The following is a 20359-nucleotide window of genomic DNA, read 5'->3' as shown; positions in this document are numbered from 1 at the left end:
TTATTATGCATGGAAATATCCCCAAAATACTTTCCCATTTGTCGAATCCCACGCGATGTTTGTCGGCGTTTTTCCTGTTTTTATGTTCGATTTCATGCATAACTCGGGATCTCGCAGTGAACGGAAAATGGTCTATAGAACCACATAGATAAGTGAAAAATTACATATTAAGTTTCAGACTGAATCGTTAAATATGACATAATTTGATCATATACATGTACACACCCCTGTTATTTACACAAGCATATGCGTTACAAATAGAGCAAATACTGTAACAGATCTACCGTAGTTTTAAATAGAATACACATAGAATGGTAATACCAAATTTCAGTAATTTCATGTCTTAAAACAATCTGTTATTGATTTTCCTCCAATAAATTTATCATGCAAATCTCGTGATTGTACAAGTACATACAGCTAAAAAATGATAAAATGCTGTAGTGCCACAGCTGCCGAAGTGCATGTGTTAAATTTTGTGTTAAAAAACACTGCATTTTTTTACATGGATTGTAAACATTGATGGGACACAGTGTGCTCTCTAAGCTGATACGACACGGCAATGTTGCAGAGATTGAAGGTACTGCAATTAGTTACCCTCATTCGGTGACACAACAGACGATCATACATTGACATAGTGATCTTTAAAACATCTTACTATAGTTACGAAATTCATAATTTGGTAAAACAAAATTTTAATTTCATAAACAATCTAAGAGTAAAAATGAGGAAATTAGGGGGCCACAATATATTCGATTGTGACTCAAATCACTTATACAGCCAAATACTGTAAAATACTTTATTTTCACTTGGAATAAATTTTCGCTGAAAGGATGATTCAGTGAAAATAAAATCAAGCAAATATTTTTTTTTCCTATATTTTACATTTACCTCGTCAAAAATCAATGAAAACAAGTCATTGTCAATGACACGTCCCTGTTCCGTTCATATTTGAGTGACATATACATTCAAAGCAGATCATGACCGAAATGCACCTGCATATGTACAACACATTGTACTAAATCTGAACAAAATCCATCCATGCATGACTGAGATCTGGTTCCGGAATTATGAAAATACGTGATTTTGATGCATTTTCGGCCTTAAAATGGCCATCATTCAGCTATTGTTAAGCGGATCATGAAACAAATGCACATATCTATTTGTCACATAATGTACCATGTGTGTGTGAAGTTTGAACTTGATCAATCCAGATATGTCTTGGATACGGATCCAGAACTGAATTCTTTAACAAAATGGCCGCCAGTCGGCCATTTCGAACTTGATCCAAAAAAAAAAAGACGTGCATCAAGGTCCTATTATGTTTAATGTATGTACCAAATTTGAACAAAATCCGTCCATGCATAACTGAGAACCGGGTTCGGAATAGTGAAAATGTGCGATTTTGATGCATTTTCGGCCTTAAAGCGGCCGCCATTTGGCTATCGTTAATGAGATCATGAAACAAATGCACATATATATTTGTGACATGATGTACCTTGTGTGTGTGAAGTTTGAACTTGATCAATCCAGACATGTCTTGGATACAGATCCAGACATGTCTTGGATACGGATCCAGAACTGAATTCTTTAAAACAAAATGGCCGCCAGTCGGCCATTTCGAACTTGATCCGAAAAAAAAAAGACGTGCATCAAGGTCCTATTATGTTTAATGTATTTACCAAATTTGAACGAAATCCGTTTATGCATAACTGAGATCTGGGTCCGGAATGGTGAAAATGTGCGATTTCAATGCATTTTCGGCCTTAAAGCGGCCGCCATTTGGCTATCGTTAATGAGATCATGAAACAAATGCACATACATATTTGTGACATGATGTACCTTGTGTGTGTGAAGTTTGAACTTGATCAATCCAGACATGTCTCGGATACGGATCCAGAACTGAATTCTTTAAAACAAAATGGCCGCCAGTCGGCCATTTTAAACTTGATCCGGAAAAAAAAATGACGTGCATCAAGGTCCTATTATGTTTAATGTATGTACCAAATTTGAACGAAATCCGTCCATGCATAACTGAGATCCGGGTCCGGAATGGTGAAAATGTGCATTTTTGTGCATGCATTTTCGGCCTTAAAATGGCCGCTATTCGGCAATCGTTAATCGGATCATAAAAAAAATGCATGTGCATATGTCCCATATAATGTGTGATGTATGAGTGAAGTTTGAACTTAATTGGTCCATGTATGTTCGAGATACAGGTGATCACGGACGGACGCACGGACGCACACAGGGCAAACCATAAGTCCCCGTTTTCGGACTACGTCCGAACGGGGACTAATAAAAATCCATACAAAGCACCCAAAAAGTCTTGTCAGCGAAAATTAATTCCAGCTAAAATAAAGTATCTCACTGTATACAATTTAATTTTTTTTCTCAAAAACCTCCCTTCCAGCTGACTCATCTTAATTTGGGGAATTCCATTCCTGTTAGTCCTGTTAGAGGGCACACTGATGGGACCATATGAAATATGACACGGCTCAGCAACTGTAACACTTTAATGTAATAGTATTTATTTATTGAAATACCTCCAAACTTCTATTCAGCTCTAGAATACATCTCTCCCAGAAAATACCTAAGATGTAAATTAAAGTTGAATTTTTAATGTGCATGAATATGTGTTGAAATTGATCTACAACTGGATCACTGTTTATTTCAGAATGGAGACCATAATTACAAAACTACAATACCAAAATTGATGTGTACCCCTTTTAGAAATCTATAAAATTGTTCTGAATGTTTTAGTCGAAACACATTCTTTCTGTCAACAAAATAGACGACATTATTACAAATTCTTGTATAGTTCAAACATTTATTCTCCGTAGCAACATTTAGCTTTTTTCTCTACCAGACTTTAATAATTCTAGCCCAAATTTTTCTGCATTTTTTTCTTATATTCTCCAATAGTTCTGGAAATGAACCCTAATTTTGGAGCCAACGAACAAAATTAGAGTCAATTCTCAGTTTTTACTCAAAAAATTTGGCTTTTTTTATCCCAATTTTCTGAAGAAAAGTGCAGACGATAAGCGGGACTATTTTGTGAATTTGTGATGAAAAGAAGGAACTGGTGGTGAAAAGGTTAGATCAATGTTATCATTCAAAAAACTGTTACCTGTAATACATGAATGTTGAAAGACAATTATTTTTCACCATTCACGATTTTAACCTGCAAAATTTTTTTTCCAACAATATTTTTTTTTTTAATTTTTTTTATCCAGACATGTTGCCAATGAAAAAACTATGTCCATGTGACCCAAAATTAACACAGAAATTATAGGCAAAGAACAAAATGTGCAAATATTGCACCAAAATTTGGTGTCTAATAAAATGAGGAATTTAATGTCAACATTATATGTGCACAACATATGAACGAGAACAGGACTTACCTGACAAGAGGGGACTTTGGAATGATGGTAATATAAACAATTCTGAAGAATCTACTTGTGTGTTATTGGACTGTCGGACGTAAACACTATCTGACGTTCTTCTAATTCTGTTCATGCTAGCGGTACTACTGCCTTTCCTGCTGAGCCTTGAGAAAACAACAAAAGTTATTACTATAGTCGTCACGCCGCCTCATTTCAATATGGCTGCTTACATGAATAACTAGAAACCGTTTTAATTTCGCGCTACAAAATTTGAGAAAAAATTTATGATGTTCAAAAAAAGAATATGGATAGATTAAATTTCATATAATTCTATTTCAACCTTTTTATTTTCTGATAAAGTTATAATAATTCTATTTCAACCTTTTTATTTTCTGATAAAGTTTATATAATTCTATTTCAACTTTTATATTTTCATACCATAATGTTCCTCCCAAGATAACATTATGTTGGTTGAATTAATGTAAAAAAAAAAAAAAAAAGAATTACCTTCTCAAGCATAATGAACTAGCACTTTCATTAGTTCCTCAAGGTAAACTTTTATCATATTTACGGTACGTATAACTCTTTGAGCACCAAATTTTTTTCCAATAGTGAAAATAAAGTATTTTACAGTACAATGAATTTACAGGAAGCTGTAATATTGAAAAGTTCGTAGTAACCTTACCACTGTTGTTCGATGACGATGCCTCTAGTATCCTTTAGAACAAGTCTCATTTTCTCCTCCATGATTGCATAGTAATCTCTCTTTTGATCCAATCTATCTCGAAGAAACCGACTAAACATCTCGGTTTTGATCACCTAGGAATTATTAGATGGCCATTAGCAGCATATTTTGAAAATATTTTATTCTAAAACGTTCTATGTGATATGAATTAAGATTACTGGTTTGGCTGCCTTTTTGGATTTTCTACAAAAATGGCCGCATGAATGTTTTAACCGATCAACTTTCTATTTTACCGACAGCATGTTTGACTAAAGCATCTTCTGAGAAAAATAACATATATATCAATGGGTACATATTAGGACATATTCAGCCTTCAAACTTGAACTTGATAAAGCTGTGACTGATCAAAATTATTTTATTTTTCAAATAATAAGCTTTAGCCATACATGCTACATGAAAAATATCAAGTTAATCGGTTAAAGCATTTACGAGACACAAATGCGCCCCAAATTGTGGCTATTTTGGGGGGAATATCCAAGATGGCTGCAAAATCATGTGACAGATCTAAATTATTTGTTTGCTGTCTGAAGGAGTTTGGTATAAAGATGGCAAACTTCAAAATGATAAACGTGGCATGTGCTAAAAAACTAATATTTTGAGGAAATCAAAAATGGCAGCCAAATTAAACCATGTCACAGTCCCTCCATCACTGTGAACATGTGACGTTTCACAAAAAGTTTTGCAAACTTGTGGCTCAGTATCACATCAATTAAAAAATTGGCAAAAATGCAGAATACTGTTGAATACTTTATTTTTGCTGGAATAAATTTTCGCTGAAAAAGTTTTTCGGGCGTTTTGTATGGAATTTATTTTCACTGATTTTTGATGAGTTTAATGTGAAATATAGGAAAAAAAAGTATATTCGCTGTATTTTATTTTCACGTAATCATCCCTTCAGCGAAAATAAATTCCAAGCGAAAATAAAATATTCTACAGTATGTCCCTTTAAAAATAATTCTATCTCGCCAATTAAATCACTGGGAAATTTAGTGTTCAGATATTGAGAATTATAATAGAATTAACAACACAGTATCATGTGACAGTATCATGTGACAGTATCCTGGGTTTAATAATTATTAATAGTGTTACTGGACGGCTGGTCTCCAAACCTGATTTATTAGCTGCCATTCCCATTTAAAAGCAAACACACTTCAGTTTTACTGATCAGATGCACTATAGGTGCACTGCATTGTAACAATAATACAGCAGAGAATGTCTAATAAATCTGTTTCAAAATCCACATCGTAAACAAAATATAAACTATTATATCTACAATACTGGTATAAATATCAATTATTAATTTTTTTCTGTAAATAATAACAAAAAAGTAACTAAATGACAAAGATCTAACAATATGGAAAAAAATCAATTTAAATCGATAATTTTTTAATGCATTAATTAGTTCCATAACTGGAGACATAATGACCATAATTACCGTAAGTTATATTTAAAAAATTTTTTTGCTTCATATACATGTAGGGTAACACTTAAAGACAGTTATTAATATACGTAGCATATTATATTTCGTGCTTTCGTGCTGATGTGTGTTTGGGTGCTGAGCAATCCCTTGTGTTTTTGTCAAGCAGTTTAATCGTATCATCGCACTATGAAGTGTAACGTCTGTGGAAATGACGATCCAAGGTTAGTTAACTTGAGCAAAGCTGATTATCCACTATGTGTATCTTGTAATCAGCGTAGATTCGGTGCCCCTTCGGAAAGTGCCGCACCAATGGCGTCCGCCATTGTTACCGATAGCATTGGTACTACCACTGAAGATGGCCACGCAGACGATACACCACCAGTACCCCCAGTTATAATTAATGCTCTATTAAAGGATCTGGAAGCTTTTAGAAACATATTTGTGCAACGGAACAAATATATACTAGATTTGGAAAGCAGAATACGTAGTCTTGAATCCAAGATTAGTTCTAACGATGGCTGTATGGAAAATGTACCACCTGGTATTTCCGAAGAGCAATGTGAAGTCACTCATTCTCCACCGCAAGCTCCGCCATATGAATCTGAATCAGATTAACTTAATTCAATTATTATTGGAGATTCACTTTTCCGAGATATTGATTCAAGTAGATTATACAAAACCGAAGTGATTGCAATGTCTGGGGCGCTTTTCCCGGATGTTTCAAGGTGTATTGACAATATGTCAGATTGCAAAGAGCGACTCGGTTATCATTCATTGTGGAACCAATGATGTTCAGAATTTTATTTTTGAACATGACATCGTTAACAAATGCACATCTTCTGTTAACAAAGTTAAAGCTATTAATCCAGCAACCAAGATTTTCATTTCAAGTGTGCGTCCAAGAGACGACTATTTGCACGCAGCTGTGAATTCATTAAATTGATCACTTTGACTCGTGGCGGAAAACAATGTTGCTTCTTTCATTGACAATGACACAATATTACGTAACAATGTTGGTACCATTAACACTAACTTATACAGTGACAAGGTTCATTTGAATGCCCGGGGTACAGGCAGGTTGGTGGGAAATTTTAATACCATGTGTCCTATCACTCAATCCATCCAGTTTTCAAACCGACGTAATAGTGCTCATCGTAGAAGTATCCATGGGGATAATTTGAATCCTCATATCCACTCTAATAGCAGACGACGTGTCACATGCTACAGCTGTGGTAGTGTTGGTCATACTTTCCACGTGTGTAATTTAAATAGGCAGCAGCACAACAGTAGCGATGTAAAGTGTTACAATTGCGGCGAGGCAGGCCATACAGTTCGCAAACTCCGTTCCTTCCCTCAATCAAACAATCATGTTTCTATTCATTATAGAAATTTCAAAGTGTTCGTTGAGTCTCCATTTCCGGCTGACTTTCGGAACACGCCTCTATTTTCCGTACACAACATTACTGATACTAATTTAGCTTTTGAGACTTGGCATTCTATTTTTAATAATATTTGTGATTCGCATGCCCCATTTGTTTGTAGATGTGTGAAAAAATTAAGACAGCCAGGATGGCTGAATACGGACATTCTACTTAAAATTAGAGAAAGAGACAAACTTCGGAGGCGTGCACGTACTTTGGGTGATGTTACTGTCCTAAACCAATATAGAGCCAAACGTAATCTGGTAGTTAATTTAATCAAGGCCGCTAAGAAAAACCATTATATTCAACTTATCAAAATCAATAGCTCCAACAGTGCCGCCTTGTGGAAAACCCTTAACGATTTGATCAGTGGTGGTAAATCTAACTCTCTCAACGTTCATATTTCAGTTGGCAATAATTCGAAAAAATTGTTAATAATTTCAATACACATTTCGCTTCTGTTGCCGACAAGTTACGACCCAATGTTTCAGTGGGTGATTCATATTTTACGAATTTACGGAAATTTATTGAACCCAAATTGACCAATACTCGACAATTTTTTAACAACTGTTTTCACTATCTAGTTCTAAGTCAGCTGGCCTTGACAATACATCATCTAAACTTTTGCGTATTTCTGCTCCATTCATTTGTGAAAGTATTGTTTATTTATTCAACTTCAGCATTTCATCAGGTATTTTTCCAGACATATTTAAGCATGCCAAAGTTATTCCATTACACAAAGGTGGATCCCAGTGCATGATCACATATACCATTATTTGAACAGTAATAATTTAATTTCTAAATCGCAGTCAGGTTTTCGGAAATCACATTCTTCCCATACAGCTACGATTAAGCTATGCGATGCATTACTTAGCAATATGGATGATGGCTTATTGTGTGGTTTGCTTTTCCTTGATTTAAGCAAGGCGTTTGATATGGTAGATAAACATGTATTATTAAATAAGCTCTCAATTTATGGCATTTCTCCAATCTCCCTTGTTTGGTTTAATTCTTATTTAACTGACAGAAAGCAAGTTGTGTATTTGATGGGTAAACAGTCGGATGCTGTCAATATTCGACATGGCGTACCACAGGGTTCGATTTTAGGACCATTATTATTTCTTCTATTTATTAATGACCTACCATTATTTCTTGAAAATAGTTCCATTGATATGTATGCAGACGATAAACTCTGTTATCATCTGGACCAAGTATCAATGTATTCACAAAGTGCATTAATAATGATGTTTGGCCAATTTTGCGTTGGGTTAATTGCAATTACATGTCAATCAACACATCTAAATCAAAATCTATGCTTGTTGGATCCCGTCAAAGGCTAAATAATGTTGGTGAAGATTTTCTGGTTAACTTCAATGGTGAAATAATTAAAACAGTCAGTTTCGAAAAGTCGCTCGGGGTGGTTTTAGATAAAACTCTATCATGGGATCATCATGTTGATATGCTTTGTAAAAAGCTTAGCCAAAGAATTGGTGTTCTTATGAGAGTTCGCAGCTTCTTACCTATTTCAGTCAGAAGAACATTGTATTTTTCATTTAATCAGTCGTTATTGGACTATTGCTGTATAGTATGGGGAAATACAAGTCAATCAAATTTATGTCGGGTGTATAAGCTTCAGAAAAGGGCAGTTCGTGTGATTTCCTCTGACAACTTTAGCCAATCGTCGTTTGAACTGTTCAAAAAAACATAGTATCTTGCCTATCGATTACAGAATTTCATATTTTCTAGGTATCGTAATGTATATGGCAACCAATGGCTTGGCGCCTTTATATATAAGTGAAATGTTCAGTCCTATCTCCCAAACCCACAAGTATAGTACACGTTCCTCTCTTAAAAATAATTTACGCATTACTAAATGGAAAACATCCATGGGTCAGAGGACATTTCAGTATAGAGGGGTAACCCTATGGAATAACTTGCCATTCCATATCAGAAATTCAGCCTCTTTGGGCATTTTTAAGAAAACTTACAAAATTTATCTTAGTGAAAAATTTCTTGTAAATGGCTCAAGCCTATAGTGTGTATATTGTGTTTTTTGTCCCTACAGAGGGCCCAATGAAAATTACTTTATTGTATATTGGCCTACCTTCTTTAAATAAAGTGCTAAATAAATACCAGGTAGGTTAAATTTCCGATCTACTCAATCTTTCTAAATTAGTACTGATATGTGTAATTTTGAATCCAGCGAGAAATCGTGGTACAAAGTTCGAAAATAACAAGTAGATGTTATTACAGCAACTATGGTATGTGATTGATATCAGACCCTGAGGAAATTCTAAATAGTTATGATATCAGTAAATCTATGTCTAAATTCCAATCCTTGTTTGTATTAAGCGTTATTGTCTCAGCGTTGATCACAGGACTACAGGTCTAAATTATTTTAAACAACATGTTGACCTCTTTGATGAAAACAAAATTTGATCAAATTTTTCACAAAATTTTCAGAAAAAAATATTTTTATTTTTTTCCAGCAGTCAGTTGGAGAACTTTTTTTAGCAATGACTTAAAAATTTGTTTTCCCCACCAAATTAATATTCATAACTTCTATGTATCAAAGAGTTGTAAATTTTGTAAATGTTGGATACTGTTTTAATTGTATAAGAATTGAAGATCCAACTGTTGCAAATGAGAAAAAAAAATTGTATGAATTTTCTAAATTTCTGAGTAACATTATATACCTGTATATAAAAATTTTAAATTTTTAAATCTTTAATACTATTAAACAATTTAATAAGAATTATTAACTATTTTTAATATCACACCAAGTATTCTATCAATGAGTGTGGAATTTCATTTTATAGTCACTCCAAACAATGCTTGCCCACACAGAGGCTAAGTACAGGTTGATACGCACACAGATAAGGCCACAAAAACAGGCGTCCATAAGGTCAGGTCAGATTATAAATGAAGCCCCTTAAGTTCAACAATTTATGCATCTGATATGCATGATGAATGATTGGTCAATGGAGAGAGCTTTGGCAATATATGGTTAATAATGATTAAGATAGGGGGACCACCATCTTGTAGTTTATATTTCACCTGTATACTACTAGTGTACAAACAACTTGAAATAGGTTGATACTTTTTAACATGGCAGTCGCAGCATCGAACATGATCAACGCTGAGGAAATTTTAACTGAAGTCGGTGAGGATTTCCTCTCCTGTTCAATCTGCAAAGACCGATACAACAATCCAAAAATTCTACCGTGTCACCATACATTTTGCCAGGAGTGCTTGATAGGCTTGGCAACACAGAGTGAGAACAACACCCTGACGTGTCCAACATGTGGGTCAAAATGTCAGTATCGCGGCGAAAGAAACCTTAAACCAAACATCTTCATGATTTCATTATTAGGGCAGGTGCCGAAAAAAAAGAAAGAGGTACGTGTGGTTCCCAATAGATGCGAGCACTGCGAAGAAAATCAAGTATCATACATATGTACCGATTGCGATAGTGATCAGTACTGCTGCAAAAGCTGCAGTAAAGCGCACACGAAACTAAAGTTCACGCGATCCCATCGAGTGCTGCCGATAGACGAATTCAAGGTATTGAAGATTAAAAATCCGGCTAGCTTTCATCCGATAAACTACTGCTCCATGCACACAACAAACGAGCTACACTACTACTGTAACACATGCAATGTTGCAATCTGTCTGGAGTGCACTGTTATTGATCATCGTGTTCCACAGCATTCACATCGAAATTTGAAAGATGTTGTCAAAGACTGCACAACAGATCTTGAGAAAATGGTTGCAAAGTTGAAAGATAAAGCCAGCGAGGCCGAGAAAAATGAAATGTCAGCACGGGATACGTGTAAATTGGTGAAAGCCCTCTGCGAGCAAGAAACTGGCAAGGTGCAACGAAAAGCAGATGAAATCGAACAGATTTTGAAAAGAAAATCAGAGGATAGCATACAAAGTGTTAAGATTGAAGAAACACAGCTGGTTGGAGCGCTTAGTGCCGAGTATAATAAGCAAGCTGAACGACAAGAATGTCTGGCGAGTGATCTTGAAATAAAACATGGACATCTTTCGAGCATGTGTAGTTATGTTGAAATGCTGATGCATTGTGGGAACCCAATTCACATTCTTAAGATGGAAAATCCAACCAAATATTATGCCAATAAAATTCTAACCGTGGAAACCAACCCGAAAATTCACTACGAAGTTATGGAGTTTCAATCAATGGGCAACAACTCCATAAAACTCGGGGTGCTACGATCCGACACTGAAATATCACTATGTTCAGTCACGGGGGTTCCGACTCAACTACAGAAAGGAGATCATGCAAATATTCTGATCAGAGCTAAAGACAGAGAAGGCAAACAAGTCATATCCCGCCAAGAGGTGCAAGCGCAAGTTCTGAAACCAAATGGATCATGGGTAGATGGCAGAGTAGTTAACAACAACGATGGAACGTACAATCTGATGCTTACGGGACAGTCGGATGGGATATATCAGGTGAAAATGACAATAGGTCAACAGCCAATACCACGTACGCCAGTACAAATACCTGTCAAGAAGGGCCTTGTAAAAATCATAGGCAAGGAAGGCACCTTGGATGGTCAGTTCCAGCATCCTTGCGGCATTGCCATCAACAAACACGGTAATTACGTAGCAGCTGATGGAAACAACTGCAGAGTCCAGATCATCGACGGCAATGGCAATTGTAAGAAAGTATTAAAGTTCACAAAGTTTGAGCGGTCCTTCATACCTTTTGACATAGCGATTTCAAATGATGACAAATATTTTATGACTGACGCAGGAAATAATCAGATTGTAGTCAGTGATGAAAATGGCAAGGTATTCCGTTGCTTCGGACAGAAAGAACTCCGAGATCCATGTGGCATTGCGATAAGCCCTCTAGATGGCGCTGTCTACGTAACAGAGTGGGATCGAAACATTGAGAAGAGCGACAAAGAAGGACACTGTATTAAAAAGTTCAAACAGAATGGAGAATTCATCAAAGTAATGGGTAACTATGGCAACGGAAGAGGACAATTTAAAGGGCCATACTTCATATCTATCGACTGTCAAGGTATGATGTTTGTGACGGAATACATCAACGACCGTATTCAAGTCTTTAGCTCGGATAACAGACCGCTGTATTTTTTCGGACGACCAGGAAAAGATGGCGGAGCTGTGCATGGCCCTCGTGGTATCGCGATAGATAGAAACAGATATATCTATGTATGTGACTGCACCAATCGCATACACAAATTTGATAGTGGCGGTCGGTTTATAGCATTTGCCGATGGTGATTTGAGTGGATTGGACCATCCAGTTGGTCTAGCTTTGACCAATGACACACCATCTAAGGTTGTAGTTGCTGACAAGAAAAATAATTGTATCAAAGTATTCGTTCAGTAAATGTTCACTGTTGATATACACATTTGATGTTTTATAAAAATATAAACTGAAACGTAAAACCACCCTTTGTTGAATCACAGCATTTGATAACTCTTGGCATTATGGACCTGATATCGAGACACAATTTTGAACCAATACTGCATTGGACTGACATGGAGTGTCTCCATTATAGACCAGTACTACACTGCACTGACATGGAGTGTCTCCATTATGGACCAGTACTACACTGGACTGACATGGAGTGTCTCCACTATAGATCAGTACTACACTGGACTGACATGGAGTGTCTCCATTATTGCCCAATACTACACTGGACTGACATGGAGTGTCTCCATTATGGACCAATACTACACTGGACTGACATGGAGTGTCTCCATTATGGACCAATACGACACTGGACTGACATGGAGTGTCTCCATTATGGACCAATACTACACTGGACTGACATGGAGTGTCTCCATTATTGACCAATACTACACTGGACTGACATGAAGTGTCTCCATTATGGACCAATACTACACTGGACTGACATGGAGTGTCTCTATTATGGACCAATACTACACTGGACTGACATGGAGTGTCTCCATTATGGACCAGTACTACACTGGACTGACATGGAGTGTCTCCATTATGGACCAGTACTACACTGGACTGACATGGAGTGTCTCCATTATGGACCAGTACTACACTGGACTGACATGGAGTGTCTCCACTATAGATCAGTACTACACTGGACTGACATGGAGTGTCTCCATTATGGACCAGTACTACACTGGACTGACATGAGTGTCTCTATTATTGCCCAATACTACACTGGACTGACATGGAGTGTCTCCATTATGGACCAGTACTACACTGGACTGACATGGAGTGTCTCCATTATGGACCAGTACTACACTGGACTGACATGGAGTGTCTCCATTATTGACCAATACTACACTGGACTGACATGGAGTGTCTCCATTATGGACCAGTACTACACTGGACTGACATGGAGTGTCTCCATTATGGACCAATACTACACTGGACTGACATGGAGTGTCTCCATTATGGACCAATACTACACTGGACTGACATGGAGTGTCTCCATTATGAACCAGTACTACACTGGACTGACATGGAGTGTCTCCATTATAGACCAGTACTACACTGGACTGACATGGAGTGTCTCTATTATGGACCAGTACTACACTGGACTGACATGGAGTGTCTCCATTATGGACCAATACTACACTGGACTGACATGGAGTGTCTCCATTATGGACCAATACTACACTGGACTGACATGGAGTGTCTCCATTATGAACCAGTACTACACTGGACTGACATGGAGTGTCTCCATTATAGACCAGTACTACACTGGACTGACATGGAGTGTCTCCATTATGGACCAGTACTACACTGGACTGACATGGAGTGTCTCCTTTATAGACCAATACTACACTGGACTGACATGGAGTGTCTCCATTATGGACCAGTACTACACTGGACTGACATGGAGTGTCTCCATTATGGACCAGTACTACACTGGACTGACATGGAGTGTCTCCATTATTGACCAATACTACACTGGACTGACATGGAGTGTCTCCATTATGGACCAGTACTACACTGGACTGACATGGAGTGTCTCCATTATGGACCAATACTACACTGGACTGACATGGAGTGTCTCCATTATGGACCAATACTACACTGGACTGACATGGAGTGTCTCCATTATGAACCAGTACTACACTGGACTGACATGGAGTGTCTCCATTATAGACCAGTACTACACTGGACTGACATGGAGTGTCTCTATTATGGACCAGTACTACACTGGACTGACATGGAGTGTCTCCATTATGGACCAATACTACACTGGACTGACATGGAGTGTCTCCATTATGGACCAATACTACACTGGACTGACATGGAGTGTCTCCATTATGAACCAGTACTACACTGGACTGACATGGAGTGTCTCCATTATAGACCAGTACTACACTGGACTGACATGGAGTGTCTCCATTATGGACCAGTACTACACTGGACTGACATGGAGTGTCTCCTTTATAGACCAATACTACACTGGACTGACATGGAGTGTCTCCATTATGGACCAGTACTACACTGGACTGACATGGACCAATACTACACTGGACTGACATGGAGTGTCTTCATTATAGACCAATACTACACTGGACTGACATGGACCAATACTACACTGGACTGACATGGAGTGTCTTCATTATAGACCAGTAAATAAATTAATACGTATGGTGTCAACCATTGCTCCAAATTTAATTTTTGTATGTTTAATGTTCATAGTACAGACTAGTTTGAAGGAGATATTTAAAATTTTAATAGACATTTAGATCAAAAGAGTTATCATTCTGTTTTTTGTCAGCTGAATGTCAGTAGGGTGTTGACATTATTTTTTTTTTGTATACAATTAATTTAATTCATCACTAAGTTGATTTACAAAACTGAACAGCACATTGTATATATGACACTGGACTTTCAATATAAATAGTATTGAACTAGACAAAGAATAATTGCAAAATTTTATCTAAGGACAGTTAATAAATTATTGTGTAATGCATTTTAAATATGAAAATAATATTTAGAAGAATTAGACAAAATTATGCATAATTTTGACAGAAATCTTATTGACAAAATAGTCATTAATTTATATTTTGAGTAAGTGTTTTTTTCAAATTTCATCTCTTCTTTTTTTCACTTTATGATTCTTTCAATATAAATTGTTTACGAGATACAATTAGATTGTAAAAAATAAATTTCAGCAAATAATATGTATGTTTTGATCTGAAATCACTCTTTTTATATAATCAGTTTAAAAGTATTAAAGATGAAAATAACTTTATTTCAGATTTGTTATTTTTGTGTTAAAGATAAACTGCCAAACTAGAATACCACAAAAATTAAAAGTCACTTAAAAATGTAAGACAACTTTCAGTATTGTTGCTGAATTTGTGGGTAGCTTAGAGATATACATGTAATCTTATTCCACTGTAACTGTTTCACAATCAGATTTTATTTGCAAGATTTTAAGAACAGATTTTTCCATATTTTTGATACTCCAATGCTAAGTAGACCTAACAGATATAATGTGATTTTGCTTACCATTTTAAATAAATGTTTTCAATTAATGGTGAATAGAAACAAATAATAATCACAACTGTATGCATTGAGGAAGGTGAAAACATGGTTAAAATTTTACTCGGCTACTCAGGACATTTTATAAAAATACAAGAATTCCTTAATCTTTTCACCACCAATTGTCTCTTTTTATCCCAAATTCACAAATAATCCGGTTTATAGTCAGCACTTTCCTTCAGAAGATTAGGACAAAAATAGTCAATTTTTTTTAGTAAAAACTGAAAATTGACTCAAATTTGGTCTGCTAGCTTCAAGATTCGGGTTCATTTCAAGAAATATTGAAGAATATTAGAAAAAAGTGCAGACAAATTTGGGTGAGAAAGTCTGGTGGTGAAAAGCAAAAATTCATAAGATATATATTAATAAGCTTCACTGTACTCAATATAAAATCAAAATCTATAACATCATCGATAAATTATGAATGTAACATAATTTTTGAAGTATATTTCTAAATATCAACGGAATGAATAGGCATCTCTTGAGAGAGAGAAGAACTGAAGTGAACAAATTTCTGAAATGTAAAAATGACATTCATCAAGAATAAAGTGTTTGGACTTTGATACAAAGAATTATTTCCCGGCTACATGCTATGCTGTGTCAATAAATATAAAGTAACATATCTCCATATTTTAGGGTCATGTATACGTGCTAACATTCATGTATTTAACATGACCTGTAGATGAACTTTAACCTACGACCTCCCATAATGACCCAGAGTGTATATAACAAAATAAATGATAATTTTTTTTATATTTAAAACAATTATTTTGTTTTTATCATTCAAGTTTTATGTGATTAGAAGCTGAATAAATAAATTATACAAATCAAGTATATTTATCTATTGTATTCTGATTGGCTCTTTGGCACATTGCATTATGGGATATGTGGGAGATGCATTTCTTTAAACATGAATACAAACCTGTGCATAAAAATCTCTTTCTTCTTCTATCTGAGCGTCTAGGAACTCCTTTCTCTTGAAATGTCGCTGTGGAATGTGCAGATAGTTCGATACGTCTCTGCAGCAAATAATCACCAAATAATTCACACAAAATTTTCAAAAAATAAAAATTTAAATAAAAGGTAACACAATGAAATTACTAGTAGATCATTCACAGGACGGAAATTCAGATTTCCATGATTTCTACATTATGGTTTTGTTTGCTCATAAAACAAAAACAAGCAGCCTATCGGCTGAGATAGCTCCGCTGTTAGCAAGGCACATTTCAATTAAAGAACTGAAGACATCATTAGAAAATGAACAATATGAATAGTATCAAAGCAATCGGACTTACAGTTTTTAACAAGAAGTCGAAAATATCACTTTTTACCAAAAATTACAAAAATATTCACCAAAATAAATTAATTAGAGAATTGAAGATATCATCACAAAATGAACAAATCTGAGAGAGGTCCACATGTAGTACCTATATATGTAATATCAAAGCAATCGGACTTACAGTTTTCAACAAGAAGTCGAAAATATCACTTTTACCAAAAATGACAAAAATATTCACCAAAATTAGAGAATTGAAGATATCATCACAAAATGAACAAATCTGAGAGAGGTCCACATGTAGTACCTATATATGTAATATCAAAGCAATCGGACTTGCGGTTTTTAACAAGAAGTCGAAAATATCAGTTTTTACCAAAAATGACAAAAATAGTCACCAAAATTAGAGAATTGAAGATATCATCACGAAATAAACAAATCTGAGAGAGGTCCACATGTAGTACCTATATATGTAGTATCAAAGCAATTGGACTTGCGGTTTTTAACAAGAAGTCGAAAATATCACTTTTCACCAAAAAATGACAAAAATATTCACCAAAATTAGAGAATTAAAGATATCATTACAAAATGAACAAATCTGAGAGAGGTCCACATGTAGTACCTATATATGTAGTATCAAAGCAATTGGACTTGCGGTTTTTAACAAGAAGTCGAAAATATCAGTTTTTACCAAAAATGACAAAAATATTCACCAAAATTAGAGAATTAAAGATATCATTACAAAATGAACAAATCTGAGAGAGGTCCACATGTAGTACCTATATATGTAATATCAAAGCATTTGCACTTGCGGTTTTTAACAAGAAGTCGAAAATATCAGTTTTTACCAAAAATGACAAAAATATTCACCAAAATTAGAGAATTGAAGATATCATCACGAAATGAACAAATCTGAGAGAGGTCCACATGTAGTACCTATATATGTAGTATCAAAGCAATTGGACTTGCGGTTTTTAACAGGAAGTCGAAAATATCAGTTTTTACCAAAAATGACAAAAATATTCACCAAAATTAAAGAATTAAAGATATCATTACAAAATTAACAAATCTGAGAGAGGTCCACATGTAGTACCTATAGATGTAATATCAAAGCAATTGCACTTGCGGTTTTTAACAAGAAGTCGAAAATATCAGTTTTTACCAAAAATGACAAAAATATTCACCAAAATTAGAGAATTAAAGATATCAACATGAAATGAACAAACCTAAGAGAGGTCTACCCAAGGTACATATACACCAAGTATAAAAGCATTTAGGCTTGTAGTTTTCAAGAAGAAGTCGAAAAAGTAAAACATTGACACGGACGACGGACGACGACGGACGACGACGGACGACGACGACGGACAATCACTCATATGATAAGCTCCGCTCGACAAAGTCGACAGCGGAGCTAATAAAAACATATGGTCATGGAAGTACTTTTTGCATAAAAAATGGTTTAAGAATTATGATGTCTGTGCATATAAATATTAGTTTCCATGGGAAAAATTACATTTAGTGACATAAAGTAAAAAAATAATAATATGTTGTTACAAAATGGGAGATTTTGAGGAATTCAAGATTCTGAGGAATACTAATTATTTCCCAATGAAATAATTACTTTACATACAAACCAAAACTGTAATTAACAGTAAATCATGTAGCATTTGATATATAAAGTATTATTATAAATCTGTCACTATAATGCCATAAATTACAGCATACCATAATTTTGCGGTATTGCACTGGGTATTTTCAATCTACCATATTAGGAAATGCGAATTCCAAATATGGAGCGATTACGCGCATAAGCGTCCTCTAATAATAAAAAAACAAACATGGCTGTCTCCAAGATTTGACCGGACCCCACACAAAGAAATTCACTAAATCTGCTAAACGTTTTGGATTTCGGCATTCCCATGTTGTATTCCTGGCAGGAAAAGACAGTACGCAGTCGCATCAACCTTCACTGCACGTCGGTCAATACTCTCGCTGTACTGCCTTTGTGCATACTTTGCAGTATTCTCGTAATAACTTCATAATATGTGATGCAACAACTATTAAAGGTATTCGTTAGAATACAAAAATAGCAAAATTTGTTGAGTAAAAACTGAAATTTGACTCAAATTTTGTCTGTTGGCTCCAAAAATAGAAATATTTATATATATTATCAAATATTTCCTGAAATATTAAAAAAATATGAGAATAAAGTGCAAAAACATTTTGGATGAGAAAGTCTGGAGGTGAAAAGGTTAACTTTGACACTTACCCTAACAGCAGTACCATTAGTTCAAGACATGTTGACTGGATCTCCTGTTGGCACGTAGTCATGAACTTATGTTTCAATGAAATCATCTCAGCCAGTGATGTTGGTGTGGGTTGTCCAAGTATTGCCAAATCAAAGTGCTTCTTAAGTTTGATATAACTGTAAAAAAAATATGCAAATTAGATCTTTGAGTATGCACATTGCTCCATACATTTTGCAAAATGGTTTAAAGAAAATGCAAAAAAAAAGTGCCTAAAAAGTACCTTTTATTTGTAGAATGTGAATGAGTATAAGACATTACGAATAATTATGCAAATTAGATTATTGAATATGCAAAACAATTCACACAATATGCATATTGGTTTTTAAAAATATTCGTGCATGACAAGTACTTCCTATTTATTTACAAGACATGACTGAGCATAAGGCATTAAAGATTATTATGCAAAGTAGATAATTGAATATGGAAATTAGTCATTAGTGAACCTAAATTAAGCAATTATGAAGCACTACTCCAAAAGACATTTCCTTTTGAATAATTCAAATTCCATTAAAACTTACGCTTGTTCAAAAAACTCTGTGGCATTGAGAGGCATATTCGGGATAATAACGTCACCTTTCAGTACTTCGCCATCATCAATATTAGCAACAACTAGCCCAGGAATCTGAATAAATACATAATAACATTCTCAGTAATATGAAATAAATGATTCTTTGCATTATTGTCCCAATCAAAGTAGTACATGTATTTTGAATATTCCATATACATTGTATACATGTATATTGTCTAAAATACTTATAATAATAAGTACCTTCGTTTAATGCAGTTTGACAACTTATCTGTACTTCAAATTCCGAAATTTGTATTCTATGCTTCTAAACATAGAGACAATCTACTTAACCAGTTGTGACTAGTTGATCCAACAATTATTTAAAGGAATCCCTCTGTATGTATTTTTCTATGTTTGATTTATTGTACCATAGGCCTGAGGCCATTGTACTGAATACAATTCATATCATATCATAATAAGTAACTCTTCAGAAATGTACCAGTACATCTGTTTTACTAATCTTGTGATTTACTGTAGAATCATTTAATATTACAGTCTAATATTTGTGGACAGGAAAATTTGCTTTGGTGCCTATGGGACATGTTATTCAGAATAAAACACCAAATCTGAAAGATATGTTGCAACTGGTATATGGTGACATTATGCATGTGAAACTTGAAGTAGAAGATTCCAGGGAAAGGGTGACTGGATGATGAGTGTTCTGGCAAACTGGCAATGGGACATGCC

General features: G+C 35.1%; 2 protein-coding genes across 2 annotated transcripts in view; one reads left to right on the top strand and one right to left on the bottom strand.

Moving 5' to 3' along the window:
* The window catches only part of LOC102801717 (DENN domain-containing protein 3-like), a 60472-nt gene that overhangs the window by 23111 nt on the left and 17002 nt on the right, over positions 1-20359 (bottom strand). The window contains exons 8-13 of the mRNA XM_085508013.1: positions 19623-19726; positions 19065-19220; positions 16442-16538; positions 4069-4202; positions 3402-3547; positions 2544-2590 (exon numbers count right to left, since the gene is read on the bottom strand). Of these exons, the coding sequence (XP_085364139.1) occupies positions 2544-2590; positions 3402-3547; positions 4069-4202; positions 16442-16538; positions 19065-19220; positions 19623-19726 (684 nt within the window). The remainder of the gene's footprint in view (positions 1-2543; positions 2591-3401; positions 3548-4068; positions 4203-16441; positions 16539-19064; positions 19221-19622; positions 19727-20359) is intronic.
* LOC144355630 (tripartite motif-containing protein 3-like) lies at positions 10051-12403 on the top strand. Its single transcript, XM_078010691.2, has one exon. It carries the CDS (start codon positions 10078-10080, stop codon positions 12355-12357), a length of 2280 nt encoding a protein of 759 aa, XP_077866817.2. The 5' UTR covers positions 10051-10077; the 3' UTR covers positions 12358-12403.

Source organism: Saccoglossus kowalevskii, chromosome 14 (assembly GCF_978046115.1).
Source record: "Saccoglossus kowalevskii chromosome 14, keSacKowa6.1, whole genome shotgun sequence".
Taxonomy (NCBI): Eukaryota; Metazoa; Hemichordata; class Enteropneusta; family Harrimaniidae; genus Saccoglossus; species Saccoglossus kowalevskii.
This window is presented reverse-complemented; position numbering and strand designations above follow the sequence as displayed.